The sequence below is a fragment of the Mycteria americana genome, chromosome 1 (genome assembly GCF_035582795.1).
Source record: "Mycteria americana isolate JAX WOST 10 ecotype Jacksonville Zoo and Gardens chromosome 1, USCA_MyAme_1.0, whole genome shotgun sequence".
In the NCBI taxonomy this organism is placed as follows: domain Eukaryota; kingdom Metazoa; phylum Chordata; class Aves; order Ciconiiformes; family Ciconiidae; genus Mycteria; species Mycteria americana.
Genome location: NC_134365.1, coordinates 116,511,281 through 116,528,467, shown reverse-complemented (window position 1 = coordinate 116,528,467; position 17,187 = coordinate 116,511,281). Strand labels below are relative to the sequence as shown.

The window sequence follows — 17,187 nt, the reverse complement described above, 5'->3', positions numbered from 1 at the left end:
CTCATGCAAAAAAAATCTCTGCTGCTATTTCTGTGAGAAAGGTACCTATAGGAAATTTCAGATTAAATCTGTGAACCATTCCCATCCTGATAACACTTAACAGTGCAAAATGAAATAAATCAGACTTTATAGCAGAACTAGTATTTTGAGGGAAACCTAGGAGGCGCTTACTGTGTGGGTAGAGGTCAGCCCACAGTCAACATTAAGAAAGACTGAGTTGTTGAGACCTTTGTGTTTCTTGAAATGACATTTCCTGTCAGCAAAAATTCTCTTGATTATACCTGTCTCTTTAATGTCAAGAGTCACTATTCATTTTTAATTGACATGTGGCAGCTCTTCCAAGGCTGTGCAAAGTTAGCTTTGTGTGAAGATTTGACTGTATAATTGGATGGCGGGGCTGGATTTGATTTTAAAATAAATCAGAAGAAACACTTGTATACTAAATGTGGTCTATAATTAATCCATACAGTAGTATACAATTAATTGTAATTAATGTGTTGTACAATTAAATATACTTATTTTGTTTTTTCTTAAAGTAAAAAAAGTAGTATTCCTTTACCCCCTGCTACTCCTTTCCCCCTAATTGCTTGGTATAGAATTGTGACGTTTTGTAGCACATCCTTCATGGTTGTATACGCTTGGATCTGTTTCTCTTAGACCAAACGTACGCTCCCTAAAATTGATTCTTGACATTATTTATAGATACGATATGTATAAAAATGTTAAACACATGTAAAATTATACCTATATTATATATTTAAGGAAATGTAGGTATACACTGACTGCCGATGACAATTGGACATAAAATCTATTTATAAATAGTGGTGCTCCTGGGGAAAGTGAAGTGATGGATCAGGAGAGACTCTGAAAAGAGGGATTCTTTGTAGCCAACATCTGAGAGGTGATGAGCACGTGGGGGATTTTCAGTGCTAATGCACTGGTATTTCTTCATACCTTTCAACCCTTAGGGATCTGCCTTCCACAAAATTCAAATATATGCAGAGAATTTAGAAGCCTCTAGTTGAACGTAGCAGTTTGTCTGCCGATGCAGCGCGTGGGATGAAAGCAAATGAGGGACATATTGGTGTTTAATGTTATGTAGGTTTGAAAAAATTTACGCAGCACATTGAAAGATAAAACTGGTTTTGTCTGTTTGGAACATTATTGGTAAAGGGCTATACGTTTACATGTGTAATTGGCTGAATTCCAAATTGCAGGGAGAATTTACTTTGTTTTCCTTTAATTTGTGTGGTTTGGTTCTTCCCTCAGGTTTTCATGTGTTGCAGGATGCAGGCAGAGACTGTGGCAGCTCACAGTGAACACAAACACAAACTGTTTTAATTTTTTTCCTGTATCTGTTCCCTGGGGATGAGATTTCCTCCCCTGGGTGGGTTAAAGCTGTGGCAGTAATTTTATATATGTGAGCCTTCAAACTATGAATCAAAAACCCTGTGCCGGGTGGCCTGCAAGAGGGAGTTTCTTCGGCAGTGACTATATATAAATAGATGTCTGAAGATAATTTGTTTTCCTCTAACTCATAAATATTTTGGTTTTGTTTTTTCTTTTGTCTAAGCCAGGAAACGTTCTCAATTTGGGCAGGGAGGGGGTACATAGCTAAAAAAACAACAAGAAAAAATGTGGCGGCTCCTGCTTTCGGATGTTCCCCTTCCTGACAGGTGCCGAGTGGGCTGCTTGGGCAGCAGTCTGCCTGGGGCCATCGGCAGACCTCGCGGAGAGCCGGTGGTTGTACCCCTCTGGCCTGGAAGCAGACAAAACTTCACGCTTCTACCATTGCCACCATGCTGGAGCTCCTTTCAGGGCAGCACCCCCCAGTGTGTGCGGATAAAGTAGCTAAAAACCTAAAGGTATAGGCAGGCTAAGGAGACTTAGTGGCATGTATCTGAGTCAGTTCAAAATTTATCTTTGTTGGCTCTGGGATGGTTTTCCAGGGAAGGGTTTCCCGTTCCCTGAAACACCTCCTTGGTGCATCTCCTTCCTCGCTCGCCTGCGTGGACATTGAGAGGCACCTATTAAGAAACCGAGACAATACCATTTTCACGCTAAATGTGGTTCCTCTGGGTCTCCTGTGACTAGAGGTGTGCTCTGAGCAAGCCGAGACGGGTCCCTGCCGCGCAATGATCTCCCGCTGGTACTTTGACGTGGCCGAAGGAAAGTGCGCGCCCTTCTTTTACGGCGGCTGCGGCGGGAACCGGAACAACTTTGACTCGGAGGAGTACTGCATGGCGGTCTGTGGCAGCGTCAGTAAGTGCCCCTCCACGCCTCTTCCCGCCACTCGGGAGCGGGCCTGGGCTCTCACTAACCCCCGGCCGCGGTCTGTCCAACGCCTCCGCTCACCGCTAGATCCTCATTAGCCTCTCGCTAACCCGGCATGGTAGTGGGTGACTTCTTGGTGCTGTAGACGGGGTCTGCAAGTAGGTAGCTAAAAGCCTAACACTTCCTTAGGCGAGGCCTTCGCACTCACCTTCTCTTAATTTTCTGTCGAAGCGTACTGACATTTTGTGTGTCTCTGTGTGTGCATGTACAATGCATGTGTAGGAAAAACCACAAACTTTAGGGAAGCCTCAGGTAAGTTTAAATATAGCTCATAGGTTTTACATTGGATTTTCATGTATTATTTCTGATCTTTTTTAATCAAAGCAATGTAAGCTCATTAAAATAACAGAATGTTTATTTCCAGATTTTTTTCTTTTTGTTTGTTTGGTTTTAGTTTGATTCAATACTTTGTGTGTGTTTGCAATGAAAGGGGAGAAATGACATTTGATTTTTTAGGTTTCCCTGAGGGCTGCGATGCACGTGGATGTGAGTCACCTCCCACTTAATTTGTTTAACACATGATATATTTTAATGATCATTTTCCCTGAAGAAAGAGTGTTTGCACTGTGATTTTTGGTTTGAGAAGGATGGCTTTCTTCATCACAGAGTATTGAATCAGAGGCTGGATTTATCAGCTGGGTTTTGGTTCAGGAGCCTCTGGTACGCTCCCCTCCCATCTACCTTGCCAGCATGTACTCTTGGGAGAGTATTGGCTGCCATTTACACCTGACACATTAAAGAGTGAGTACACGTCTCGCTGCCCTGCCTGATCACAGGGCATGGAGGAGCAGAACAGAAGCAGCACGTTAGGGTTCCTTTTAGTAAAATATTTTCCAAGCTGTGCCTAGGAATGTTTGCAGTAAGTAGAAGGCTTAAAAATGCACACAAACACATGTAGAGCCCTAGCAAGGTGTGCTCTGTGTGTTGTGGAGCAGAGGAGCTGACCTGTATTTTTTTGGAGCAGGAGCAAGAGCAGTCAGGGAGGCAGGATTGCTGCTCTGGTGTTCTCGCTGCATTTCATCTCGGCATCTTTTAGAGCTGTTCATGGCAAGGCTTCGTGGAGGGATGTGGAGAAAGTCTACCACAAGGCAAGTGAGGAGGATACCTCACAGACAGTGTTCAGCTTCTGCAACAAGACAGAAGATAGAGTGAAGACAGAGAAGAGCTATGCAGTAGAGTGGAGTGAGGTCTACAAAACACTTGCTAAAAGAATGAAATCTTGAACCATTAAGTTCCTGTGTTAGGTAAGACATTTCCAGAGATGCAGAACATGGTTTGTCTCTGATTGCGTGCCCTATGACAGGCAAGAAAAACTGGGGCTTTGTAATGAGTTAAATTAGGATAGTAGTAAGAAAAAAAAAAGATAATTTTAAAGAAGAAATATTTATGCAATGAAAAATGCAGGGTATGTGATACTGACAAGCAGTTGATATTGTAGACATGGAAGGAGGAAAGAAAAGTAAACTGAAGATAGCTGGCTCATGCAGATTAGAGGCATAGAAAAAACACTGCAGTGAGAGAGATGTTGAACAATAAGCCTAGAAAAGCCACTTGAGCTCTTGTACATTTAGTTTCAGGTAGCCAAGATGAGGCTGTATTTATTCTTTACTGTGATGCCCAACAGAGAATTTGTAAAGGACGATTACCTTTTTCAGTCACACATGGGTGAGTATCATGTGTAAGTGGTGATTGGATCCGAGACAAGATGATGGCCATCAAAACTAATAATGGAAAACAGCTGAGAAGCTGAACCTTTTGCTACTTTGCATCTGGAAATAGTCTCAGTTTAGCAAGGCAAGAATGACAGGGCTGAACATGATTTACAGAGCTTTGGATACTTGAGGCATTTGCCTTGGTCTATGTGAGGCAAATGAGTCACCTACCTCTGATAGTACACCTCTTGTGACACCTCTTTAATTTCCCCAGAAATTAAAAAAAAAAGGCAGGAGGGGCTTCATCCTTATGTTTCATGTCCAACAAGGTAGGATTAAATGAAGAATAGCTATGGCCTTTTGTGCTGAGCATTTTACTTTTATAGTCACTATAAGAATTTCTAGAAGCTGTATATGCTGGTTCTTGTTAGAAAAAGTCAGGCCTTTTCACATACCTGGTAGGAATTAAGAATTATTACTGCCTTTGTCAGCGTTACTAAAAAAATCTGTAATATTTTTATGAAGGCTGGACAACAGCATAAATAAGAACTTGTAGTAAATCTTGACTCATGCAAGATTGCAGTTTTGTTAAACATCCAGTTTTTACAGCTTGCTTTTGGCTCCTGCCCTTCAAGCTGAGCCTTATGGGTGTATTTCTTTGTCCAAATTCTGCAGTGGGTCTGTGTGCAGACTCAAAGATCTCCGAAGATCGTGCATCTTGCATACAGAGCTGTAGTTACCCAGCACTTCAAATCTGAGAGTTTCATTTCTGGTTTTCATAGTGCTGCAAAATTACTACACAGAGGGAAGGGTGTTGCTGACTAAAAGAGCACTCACATCACAAAACAGACTTAATGAGAATTATTCTTACGCAGTAAAACCTGGAGGGATGAGATTCTGATTTGTCACTTCGAAAATGCAGTGGTGTTGCCTTTCATACACAGGTTGTAGGTAAAATCATAGCACCAACTGCTTGTAATAGCAAGCCAGCAGAGTTTACTGTATTATACTTCCAATCAACCTAATGATCTTTTTGCAGGAAGTCTTCTGCTACAAGGGGTGACCTCGGCCATGATCTTAAAAAGGATATTATGGATTGAATGAAACTTGGAAATTAGGTTGTCTTCCTTCTTCAAACTTGTCTCTTGGCAGCAGCAGTTGTTCAGCTCGTGCTGTTTGGGAGGATAAATGATCTTCTCTTCCAAGATTGGCAATTCTCTCACAGCATGTGGAATCAGAAATGAAATAAGAAACAACTTCTAAATTTGCTATATAACGTATTCATTAGGATATTCAGATAAGCCCAGGAGATTCCTCTCTATCTCATGGAAGTTGGTTTTGGTTTTTGTTTGGTTTTGTTTTTGTTTTTTTCTCCTTAGATTCAGTTCAATAAAACAATGCCAAGAGTGTTACCATTTGTACTCTTTTCATAGTTAACTTGGTTTACTTTGGGATTCCCAGTTTTTGGTCTGAATCATTTTCTCGTTAAGGAAAATGGAGTTAGGTTGAGTATTTGAGCTGCTTGGCTTCCCTTGCACAACTGGCGGTGAGGAAAAATAGAGCTCATCTTGTCTTTTAAAACAGATCTCCCAGAGGGCTTTTTCCTGGTGTGGGGTTTTTTCTTTTTCTCTTCAGTAGTTTCTCAAACAACATTTGAGTCTATAGGGTATGCTTTCCAAGCTACTTTAGTTATATTTTTGTTCCTATATTTTCATGTTATTTCAGTGTGTTCTATACACCTGTTATTTCTGTTCCTAAATAATTTTGTTTTCCTCTGGTTTCGTCTACTGTTTCGGTATCACCATGCTATTTCTCCTTGTTCTTCATCATTTAGCTGAATAGAAATGGTAATGAAAATAATTAGAAGTCCTGAATGTGATATGTTTCAGCACTTAAGTGAGACCTTATCTTTGGTACCGATCTAGTGTTGCTGAAAGTTTTTTTTACCTGGCTGTAGTGCAGACACCACCTTCACCCCAATCCCACAGAAGAAAAACAGTGAAGAGGAGTTTCTAGCTAAGCCGCCCCTTTTCTGTCCTGTCGTGTGTGTGTGTGTCCCCAACTTAATCTTTGTTTGATCTTTGTGCCTCTCCCCTGCCCCATTCACGCTTATTTATTTACTCCATTCTTTATTCCTTTTCTCTACAATGTTCACATTATTGTTGCTCCCTTGTGTCCTATAAAAAACGGTGAGCCTCTCTTGGGCAGGAGACAAGATGGATGCTAAAAGCACATCTTTCCTTTGTCTATCTGTAGTTTGCTTTGCAGGATAAACTAGTTAGATTTTAGAGAGAGTAATATGAAATAGTGGATAGTGGTTGGGTTTCTCTTGAATAGTGGGCAAAGGATGAAAGGGTGGTAAGTGAGTTTATTTTTCTTGTAATACATTGAAATTGGATTGAACCAAAACCTGAGGATGTTCTGTTGTCACAAATACTCATATAATGTGAATACTGAAAGTATGAATGCTGAACACTAATACCCTGAAGACATTGTCTACAGGGGGGGGGGGGGGGGGAAATCATGTTTTATTCTGCTTCCTTGCTGAAGTCTCTTTGCCTTGATCTGAAAAGGTGGGTCTGTCCTGCCATGCAAAGCCTTAGACTCACTCCACTATCAACGAATTTGACCGATGCTCTTGTCACGGCAACACTCTGAGGTCTGAAAAAATTGTCTGTCTGTTGGGTAGGAGCTACTACTGTCAAATTTTTTCATTCATCACCCAGCTACATGGGAATTGATATATAATTGCCCTAGAAGTAGAAGACTTTAAGGATCTTGTTACCAATTCCTTTAGCCTGCCAGCCCACATGCTCGCTCTCTATTGATTTTTAATAAGGATGTTCAATGCTGTCTGCTGTTTATATTCAATATAAGGACTCAAACTTGTACTGTGTGACTGGCCATAATGGCTCCTTTGAAGTCATTAGACTCTATCAGGCGGCTAATTCAGATTTAATGACCTCAAAATGGGTATGTATTGACAAGAATAAGCAGATGATGATGAATTGCTGTTATTGAAGGAATGATTTCTGTCTTACTGTCATACTAAAAAGTAATCTACTGTACGATTTTTTTCACTTGTCTCTTAATTGTTGCTTGTTAAACATCCCTAAAGCTATAGGAAAGATACTTTTTTGATAAGTACTGTTTTGAAATTACGTTAATGTTCAAGTCTTAACTTGGGGACACAAGGAGCTTCAAAGCTGGGAGAATTCGTTCTCTTAAATGTGCTTCATGTGTCAGCTGTTGCATAGGAGACAGCTCTCCCAGCAGCTCCTGCAGCCGCGGCGTGGTGCGTTCAGAGCGGAGTGGAATTTGTGCTGCCGTGTTTTTATTTGTTCTGCATCTAAAGCGGGAGTGAACTGTACTCTGGTGGCACAGTCAGTTTTAAAAAACTTTGACATACCATTAAAATGACCTTTTATAAAATAGGGGGTTTTGTCATTGTACTGAATTCCTGCAAGTAACAACAGAGGGAACCAACAGGGTTCAGTGTTGTCAGTTGCCTCCTTCCTTGCGTGAACCCTGAAACCTAGTAGTAAGTTTAAATGTTAACAGGCATTGTTTTATTTTTGATCATTTTAAAGCACGATCACAGATTTTTGGGTGAAATTAGGTAGAATAGTATTTCTTTAGACTAAATGTTGTAAACTTACAAACTTGCTAAATCTCTTGGTGACTTTTAAGTGACAGATACTTTATTTCAGTTTCAAATGGAAGATATGAAAAGAAACACACTAAAAGCTACAATTTCATAATATACATGGAATTTCACACCCTCTTAAATACAGATTAAAATGTTGTGCACAAGACTAAGACTAATATGGGGGATCCACTCGTACTGCTTTTCATATAGGATAACTTCTGCTTGCCTACAGATTAGTATCTGTCTGTCCATGGTAACTGGTGAGATCGGTCTTAATGTGTTTCCAGTTCATGCTCTTAAGTGAGGGGAAAATTCATGACCTCTAGCGTTTTGCAGTGTCCAGTTTAATTTCTCTTCAGAGATACTGCAAATAACCATCTGTACCTTTTAACAGCAGTGGCTTGTAAGATGATACTCCTGTTGTCAGTAATTTCCTTTATCCATTTGTTACTTGTTTGGGATCTTGACATCTCCCTAGTTAGCAGGAAGTAAAATGTTTTGGCAGCTCAACTTGCACAGCAACTTCCAGAGCATGTCTAAGGCATTAAAGAACTTGTCATGGTTTAGCCCCAGTTGTAAAGCAAGCACCACACAGCTGCTCACTCACCCTCCCCCCCCCACCCCACCCCTGCCCTGGTAGAACAGGGGAGAGAATCGGAAAAAAAGTAAAACCCATGCGTTGAGGTAAAGACAGTTTAATAGGACAGCAGAGGAAGAGAAAATAATAATGATAATGATAAAAGAATGTACAAAACAAGTGATGCACAATGCAATTGCTGACAGATGCCCAGCCCGTCCCCAAGCAGCGATCGCTACCCCCCGGCCAGCTCTCCCAGTTTATGTACTGAGCATGATGCCATATGGTATGGAATAGCCCTTTGGCCAGTGTGGGTCAGCTGTCCTGGCTGTGCCCCCTCCCAGCTTCTTGTGCACCTGGCAGAGCATGGGAAGCTGTAAAGTCCTTGACTAGTGTAAGCACTAGTTTGGCAACAACTAAAACACCAGTGCGTTATCAACATTATTGTCATCCTAAATCCAAAACACAGCACTATACCAGCTACGAGGAAGAAAACTAACTTTATCCCAGACAAAACCAGGATAGAACTGCAGGGCATTCCTGTAAGCAGAATGGTGAAGTATACCCAATTTTTAGTTAGGTAGCACATTTTAATCCTTTGTCTGATTTACTGGGTGATTGCCTATTTTATCTGTGCAACTATAGAGACTGCTTGAGCTTGAGGGTCAGGTAGGAGGCTCAAAGACAGAAAGCAGGCCACATCTAGAGCACGTTCATCTGGACTGGGTGATACTGCCCTTTCACTGCTCATGAGCTTAATGGGGGAGTTGGCAGGCCTCTGTCTATAAAGCAGCAGAGCTTGCAAGTTGCTTCATGCTAGGAATGTGGGTTTTTTGACAGTGCATTTAGTGCTGGGAAATATTCATGGCAGTAACTAGCTACAGTACTAATTTGTCACGGCACTACAGGAGAGATAAATTTAAAATACCGAAGTCTAGCACTAACATTTCAAATCCTAAAAATCTGCCTTTGTAAGTAGTGATATTGCAAGGAAGCATTTCACATAATAAGTATGAAGTCTTTTATTTGAATGAATAAAAAACCCCAAGTTATCACAAATTCACTAAGCCAGTCATATTAGGACAACCTGTTGCTGCATCACAAACGCTCTTTATATTCAGTTTCTTACTGCTTCCCAAATGAGCAGTAAAGGGGACATTACCTCTCAAGATGTTACTTAAATGTGTCCCTCTCCCACCATCTCCAGCATGAATTGCCTGTATCTGCTGGGTTTTATTTTCTCTGGCATAAAAACTCAGCCAAATCATGCATCTTGGTGAAGTTGAGGCCAATTTTGAATAGTGTAGATGGAATCTTAAGAAAAACATATTTTTGAATATTTTTTACATATTCATTATGAGTGCTTGACACTTATCATTCAGTGCCTAGGAGCTGTAATGGGATGAATTCTAATATACTCTATTTAAATTGTTAATTTGACTGCTACCTTTAGTGGATGCAAGTGACTAGTTTCTGTTTCCACAGTTTCTTCATCTATATAAATTCTCACTTATATTTCACCATTGAACCACATGTGGGGCCGGTGTTGGACTGGGCCGTTTTTAAAAAGCAATTGGGTAACGTTTAGGATGCAAATGTTTTCATATACAAGAGTTAGACTACTGATTACTTCAAGCATTAGGAATTTTATTAACGTAATGTATTGTTGTAGACACTGTTTTTGCTGTAACTTGTTTTGTTGGGTCTAACCACAGTTGTGTTTTTTTTTTTTTTTTTTTACTCTGTGGAACTTGATGACTCGTGTTTACAACCTTGGCAGAAGGCATGTTCAGCAGAATATCTGTGTCTTGTATTTGTTCACAGCAATCTCATTTGATGTAACAGGTGAAGAATTTAATGGGTTTTTTCCCTCATAAATATTTAAATTTATGGTAACAAATAAAAAGAGAATGACCTTGAAGCAGAGTATTGCAAAGATGCTTCAGGAAAGTTTGCTTTGGGGACCTCCTCCCAAGCACGAAATGAATCAAAGAAGTCAGGAGGGTGATCTGAGCAATTAATGGCCGAGGTGAGCGTCAAATGGATATGAGCAAGGCAAAATTACATTTGTCAGGGCTGGTGAAAAGGAAGTTGCAGTCATGGTTGCCAAGTTCTAGCTGTGCATGGGTAGAAAATGTATCTTGAAGTTCTTACACAGAAGGATTCTTATATGAGAAAATATAACTTAAACCTAGTTTAGGTAGCAAGTATCAGCTTTAGTTAAGGCAATAGATAAGAAATGATATGAGTATGGTGTTTTATTTTTCTCTCCAAGAAGTCTCCGTGAAGGACTTCACTAAACTGTCTTTCAAGCTGCCTATTGTTTTGGTGCCATGCCAACTATTTAAATTATAACATATCAAAGGAAGATAGGATCAGTCTTCGCAAAGTAAAGTTCAAAAGGGAACGTAACTCTTAAATGTGTGATTTCTCCATCTCAATACACTTAATTATATTTTCAGGCCAAGGTTGCTACATTGACCTACAATTATTCTTTGAATACTAATGGAAGGTATGAAATATTACAGAAACTATACACAGTCTTTCATGACAAAGTAGTTTAGCCTTGATGGTTAATAAAAATAATGAGGTAACCCAACTGTTAAGAAAGGAAAGAGCCATCCCTCTGGAACACTGGATTCTCTTTCATGTGTTAACTCTCTTCATGTCACCTCTGCCTGGAATCTCCTTCAATTAAACTAGTAGACATTTTTTTAAAATGTGCTTTCTAATCCGCTTTAGGAACATTCATCTAATTTAAGAAAATTTTGGAAGCTAAGAGCCAGCTTGAAATTGAAGGTGAAGTCAAGTCTCAGAACTGGTGATTCTTTTTACTGCTTCAGATGTCATCCCTGAGCATACAACCACTACTTTTACAGCGTGCTTTTTTTCTTAATTCAGTACCAACATGCATATTTTTTTTTCTGACAGAGGAATATATTTGTTTTTATGCAGTCTGTTAGTCCATGTTTTGTGCTTTCTGAGTCCCCTACCACTGTAGCCAGAATTCCTCAGTTTTTATGAAGAACACTTTACTTCTAAGACACCCAAAAAGTCTTTGAATGTAATTGTCAAAACATGAGGATAAAGCAAATGTGCAAGATAACTAAAACCCAGCTGAATGGTTATGTGATCAGGCTGAGTGATAAATATGTAGTTGAAATGAATGAACCTTAACATCAATGAATAACTTAATGGGAGTTTGCATTATTGAGCATCTTTGCTGCAAACTTAAAAAGTGGGCAGCTGGAGTTGAGCAGCCTGAAGGGCAGGAGTACCAGGCTCTGATTGTGATCAGCACAGTTCACTGCTTCGCAGTTCGCTTCCAGGCAGGGACATGGGCACATGGGCTCATGAGCCACCAGGCGAAAGATCTAGCTCTCATAACTCCTGCCAGTCCAGGGTTGATGCCAGCCCTTGGAGCACAGCAGTGCTATTTGCCCCCCAAAACCCTGAAAAGAAACCAGCAGCAACCTGCTGCTTACAGGTAAAATACTAAAACTGGGGATATGTCTGGTTTTCGTTCCCACAATGTCCCCCTTGTGCTGTTGACTGTGGGAGGAACTCTGCCCTCCCCTTTATTCTTTAGTTTTAGACAGGGTTCAGAAAGTGGTCTTGGTGAAAGTGTTTATGAACAGAAAGTAATTAAAAGTGAAAAGGAATGGCACTTTGCCTGCTGGTCCTCCAGCTTACAGTGCTAAGAATGAGAATAGTTGTCTCTATAATGCAGTAGATTATAGTTTATATATAGTATGTAAATACACTTACTGTTCTGTGCCCCAGCATTGATGTCTACTAGAAAGCATACCAGTTCGGTACACACTTTTCTCCAAGTAATTAAATTATATTAAACTTAACAATTTCTTATGTAAAAATGCATCCTGGTACATCCTTTTCCCTACGTTTAAAACAATGGTAATTTGCTATAATCTTAGGTAAACCTTTCCCAGCCTTCATTTGTCTTGTATCATTCAGATGATAATTTGTCTGGTTTGTAATAGAAAGGTAATCGTTATTTTCCTTCCCTGTTGTTTAGATTCTGTCCATAGGTTTTGCCACCCTGCTGTAAACAGAATAGCTTATTCACAAAAGAATGGGGATACCATCTTGTAAAAACAGCTCATTTCACAAGGTAGCAGTAGCAATAATAGAAACCTTTCTTGCTAAAGATACTCCATACACACTTGTGGTTGTCAGAAGTGCTATAATTAGTTGTGATCTTAGTCAACAACTGAAAGCTTTGATCTTAATCCTTCATTAATGAAGCAGTTGCATATGTGGAATTCAGAGACAGTGAATGCATCCACTGAATACTCCATTGTAGTTGAGTAATGCTCTCATTGCAAATCGTTTCCCATCTTATATGCAACAGCCGATGTCATTCAGAAAAGGAGCATCTACTAATCCTTTCACTTCATATGAGGTTGGTGAGCGACTGTTTCTTCTTTCACTGGAGAGGCTGCTATGGATTATTTATTCTTATGTGAAATAGTAAAACAGGATCTGGGGGCATATTGTTGCATTTTTCTTCCTTTTTTTTTTGGTGGCCTTCTGATACGTTAGAATTGTTGTTAAATAGCAAAATGTGTAGAGCATAATTTGGCTGTATTATTGAACCTGTGTCTCCAGGAAGGTTAGGATTGTAAAGTCTAATAAAAATTTTAAAAATCTGTTTGCGAATTGACAGGTAAAATGAGTGCGAGTGTGAAGAAAATGTCATCTGATACCACATTTTTCCACACCTGTCAACACACACTTTTTGATCAGTCTTCATGCAGTAGTAGAATGAGTTACCTTATTAAACAAGCAGTGCATAGAAAATGAAACCTCCTTCTAAAAGCAGATGTGGTCAAAAAGGGAGATCAGGCTGCAGATTTTTAAGGAATCCTTACATGTAACTGATGTCTGACCAAACATTCCCAACTTACTCTGTGAAAACATGCAATATGTCTCTAGAAACAAAGTCCCCACATGTATTGGAGTGCAAAGGATAGGATTTGTGCCAACAGCCATGAAGAAACTTTAAAGTGTTTCTGCTTTATGCCAAAGAAGGGAGGCTCAGTATTTTTGTAAGTCTTACCTTTTTTTTTTCTTGGGGGAGGAGGGTTAGCTGTTGGTTATCGTTATATTGGAAGCACAAGGGGTTTTTAACATACTATTGATAATTACGATTTTTTTAATACTGGATGGAGAAGTTGTCACATAATCATTTCCATGCTTTGTAAATACAGGGAGCAAAATCTTGCATGATTCTTTGTTTTTAAGCAGACTAGTTATTTTTTGTCAAGAGAAACATTCCTGATTTCAAATTATGTGAGCAGCTAACCACTCACAAAAGTGTATCTGATCAAACAAAACAAAAGTGTATCTGATCATTTCATCTCACCTTTTAGTATTTTCCTAAACATACACACTGAACTTCTTTTTAATGAAAATTATCCCTGTTTTTTAAGAGTTTAAGCAGTGTCTCTGTTTGCAGAGTGAGATGTGGTCAGTTGGTAGGTTGGTTGGTCTCTGCGGCCACCAGCAGATGAATAAACGTTCCAGGAGCGGTAGGCAGGCTGAGTCCTTACAGCTGGCTTTGCACAAGCTCAGCCTGCTCTGATGTGCGCTGGGCACGGACCCGTGCCAGCAGCAAGCAGGGAAGGAGAAAACACCCGTTTTACCCTTTGCTTTCACACCTGTTCGCTGGCCAGGTTTCAGAAGGAGATGCTGAAGCAGGATGTTTTCAAGCATGCTTTTGGGCGAATCAGCATACCTTTGCATAAGTTGTTCTAATACTTAATTGCACTTACTACTGAAAGTGAGTGACTTGTTTCTGGTCTGGATTTCCAGCCTTATTTCTGCCTAGCTTTGGTTTCCACTAAGCTGTTGTCAGAATTCTTTTCTCAGTAGAGATTTTCTAAATCAAGTTAGTAGTCCGCTCTCCAGTGGATGAGTGCAACTGATTGAGCTTCTTACCATGAGACAGGTCCCCCAAGCTCCCATCAGCCCACATGCCCATTTCCGAGCCTTCTTTCTTTTTGGGGTAGTGGAGAGCCCTGTGTGACATTACACCAGCCTTTTGCACAAAGTTAGGGGTAGTAGCTTTCTATTGCTCTTCGTTAGCATTACTCTCTTTAGCATTTGCTTGAAAGAGCAGGCTGCGATCAGATATCAGTGTACTGCCCGCATCCTTTCCCGTGCTCCTGGGCACAGCTTGGCTGTCTCAGGCATCCAGGTCTGTGGTGTTTAATGCCTAGTCTTGATTTGGTTTTGCACAGCTTTTGGAGGGGCCTGGGTGCCCTGACATCCTTAGCACCAGGCACTGAAATCAAGTTTTCCAGTTCTCAGCACCTGCTACTCTCACCTGTTCAGAAACACACCAGCAAGCATCCTGGTGGGAAGTAAGCATATCATCTGAAAATCCGGACCATAAAGGCTGCGCGTGTGAGACAGGAGCTTTAAAAAATCAGACCTTGAATGTACAGCTGGCTTAACTGATCTCAGTGCAAATGCTGGTGACCTTTTTTCCTCTTCAATAAATTAAAGGTTAAATTTGCATAATTTATTGGACAGTTGTTTAGATCATCACTTCTTTCGACTCACATTTGTACAGACTTCAGTTAAAAAAAATAATACAAAAGATGGAGAAAGAGGGCGAATGCAGTAGAGCTCTCCCCCATTCAATCTTCCCGTGCTAAACCCTGCTGTGTCCTGCAGAGGTGGCCAAAAAGAAGGAAAATTTTTATGCTTTTATGACAGTATCAGAGACTTTAAATTGTCTGAAGGTATGAGAGTAACCACTGAAGATACTGAGTTGCATTCTGGTTTTGTAATTTTTGTGGCTTGTCAGGAAGCTTGTTTGTTCCTGCTTGATTGTTACAGTACTTCAGTAAAATAGTTTACAATTTTACAAAACGTAAACTTGTAATTAAATATTTATTAAACAAATAGAAAAATGGTGGGAGGAGTGATAATTTGTACTGCCTATGACTTCTCAATTGGATTTTTTTTGCTTTCTTATAGATTTTGTTTGTTTGTTTTGAGACAAGCAAGGCCTTTCATTTGATCCAGTGGGTAACTTACAAAATCCATTGTGCAAGTTATACCAACAGCAGCCAAAACCATTCATGCCTATTGCAGAGAACACGTAGAGATACCTCAAATGTAGCCAAATCCAATGTAGCCAAATCCAAATGTAGCCAAACGAACAGGCTTTCTGTTCGTTTTGGGGGGGTGTGTTTGTTTTGCTTTTGGGGTTATACATGTAAGGTAAAATTGGAGGAAAAGTTTGTATTTTGGTTTAAGTATTTCTTAAAATTTCTTAAAATTGGGACTAACACGTACTTCTAACTGATGGGTTTGTTTTTGTTTTTGTTTTTTTTTTAATAATTTAACATAAGTGTGTTTATATTTCAACTTGTTTCAGGGAAGGTAGTAATAAATAAGTATTGGTTGTTATGACTCAGTTTGATCTTCAGATTAAAGTTTGCTTTTGTTGAAGCTATTGAGAAATGTTTGGGGTGTGGGAGGTCCTGGGTTTTCCCCTACCTGTATTAGTCTGTCTACTAAAATGTATTACCTCTGTAAGTGAAGTTAACTATAGTAAGTGTACTCAAACGCATTTAAAAAAAAATCCTGCGCAACTATGTGTACGATCTTTGTTTGTTTGTCACAATTTTTAAACTAACTTTGCAATTGTTGAACTAAATGTGACCAGGGCAATGAAATTAATTATATAATAAAATATTTAGGTACAATGTAGTTGAAATGAAACAGTTGATCATCATTGGAGAGTTTTTTAAATTGCTGCTATGGCCCTAGTACAGCAATGTTACTCTAGTTAACGTAGGGGTTGTTGGATGTCACTGCATAGTGAAGAAACTGTTGCTCACTTTGCTTGAATTGCCCCAAATGCAAATCTTTCCACTACCAGTGTGATAGGTATTGCCTAGTTATCCAACAGGAATAGCTAGAAATTAGTGCAAGCTTGCTGATTATTTCCAGCATCCGTGAAGGGTTTTCTTAATCAAAGTTATTACAAATAAAGTAAGTATCTGTGAGGCCCAACTGTCACTAGGGGAAGGATTTGAGTATTTCATTATGGTACTGTGGGGTCCATAGGTGCTTTAAAACATATTCTCATTGGCACTCATATGCATTACAATTTACCTTTTAAAAGTAAACTAATATACAAAGCATGTAACTCTGCAGAGGGCTTTCTGCTGGCTTATGCACTTTAGTCATGGCCAGGCTTTTTTTTCCTTGGACTTTTTCCTTTGGCAGCAGTTTCTAACCTGTTTGAATAACATTGCTTTGTTCACTCTGAAGAGTTTCTCCTGGTTTATAAAATGAGACGGGGGAAAATCCTTGTATACTTCCATATCTTTGCTGCGTGTAGCATATCCACCTAAACCACATATTTATATCTTCCTCTGAGGTTAAATGAATGGCTTTATTCCGATGGAAGTTAGAACGGATGTTTCTTGCTTGGTCTGACTAAATTTTACCTGTACTAAAGTAGAAATTCTGCTTTTCTTCCCCCTCCCTTCCATCTCCCTACCTCAAAATTTTACCTCAGTCCCTACCACTGCTGCTAGCACTCCTGATGCTGTTGACAAATACTTGGAGACACCTGGAGATGAGAATGAACATGCCCATTTCCAGAAAGCCAAGGAGAGACTTGAAGCTAAGCATCGTGAAAGGATGTCTCAGGTAAGGGGAGATTTCTTTATTCCTAAATGTGGGAGTTTTCTCTGTCAAGTCATAAGATGCTCAGGATCCTTCATACTTCTTATTTCCCAAGGCTTCAGCCAGCTGCCCTGCCTATTTGCAGTGCTGTCAATACACCATTTACTGCCTTCCTGACTCTGTCTAAGAATTCAGCTGGCTGGGACACACATCTGTGGTTGGGTGGCAGCTGTGATCATAAGTCGCTACAGTTACTTCTGTGTGTAAAAAGGCAAAAAAAGTCTGTTGAAAATTGCTCTCGT

At 39.8% G+C, this 17,187-nt stretch overlaps 1 protein-coding gene across 4 annotated transcripts in view; it reads left to right on the top strand.

Moving 5' to 3' along the window:
- The window catches only part of APP (amyloid beta precursor protein), a 230,920-nt gene that overhangs the window by 141,504 nt on the left and 72,229 nt on the right, over nt 1-17,187 (top strand). For 2 of the 4 annotated variants that reach the window (XM_075516857.1, XM_075516846.1), the window contains exons 7-8: nt 2,095-2,262; nt 16,776-16,909. In XM_075516857.1, coding sequence (XP_075372972.1) covers nt 2,095-2,262; nt 16,776-16,909 — 302 coding nt within the window. The remainder of the gene's footprint in view (nt 1-2,094; nt 2,263-16,775; nt 16,910-17,187) is intronic. The other 2 variants (XM_075516873.1, XM_075516867.1) reach the window with 1 other exon arrangement.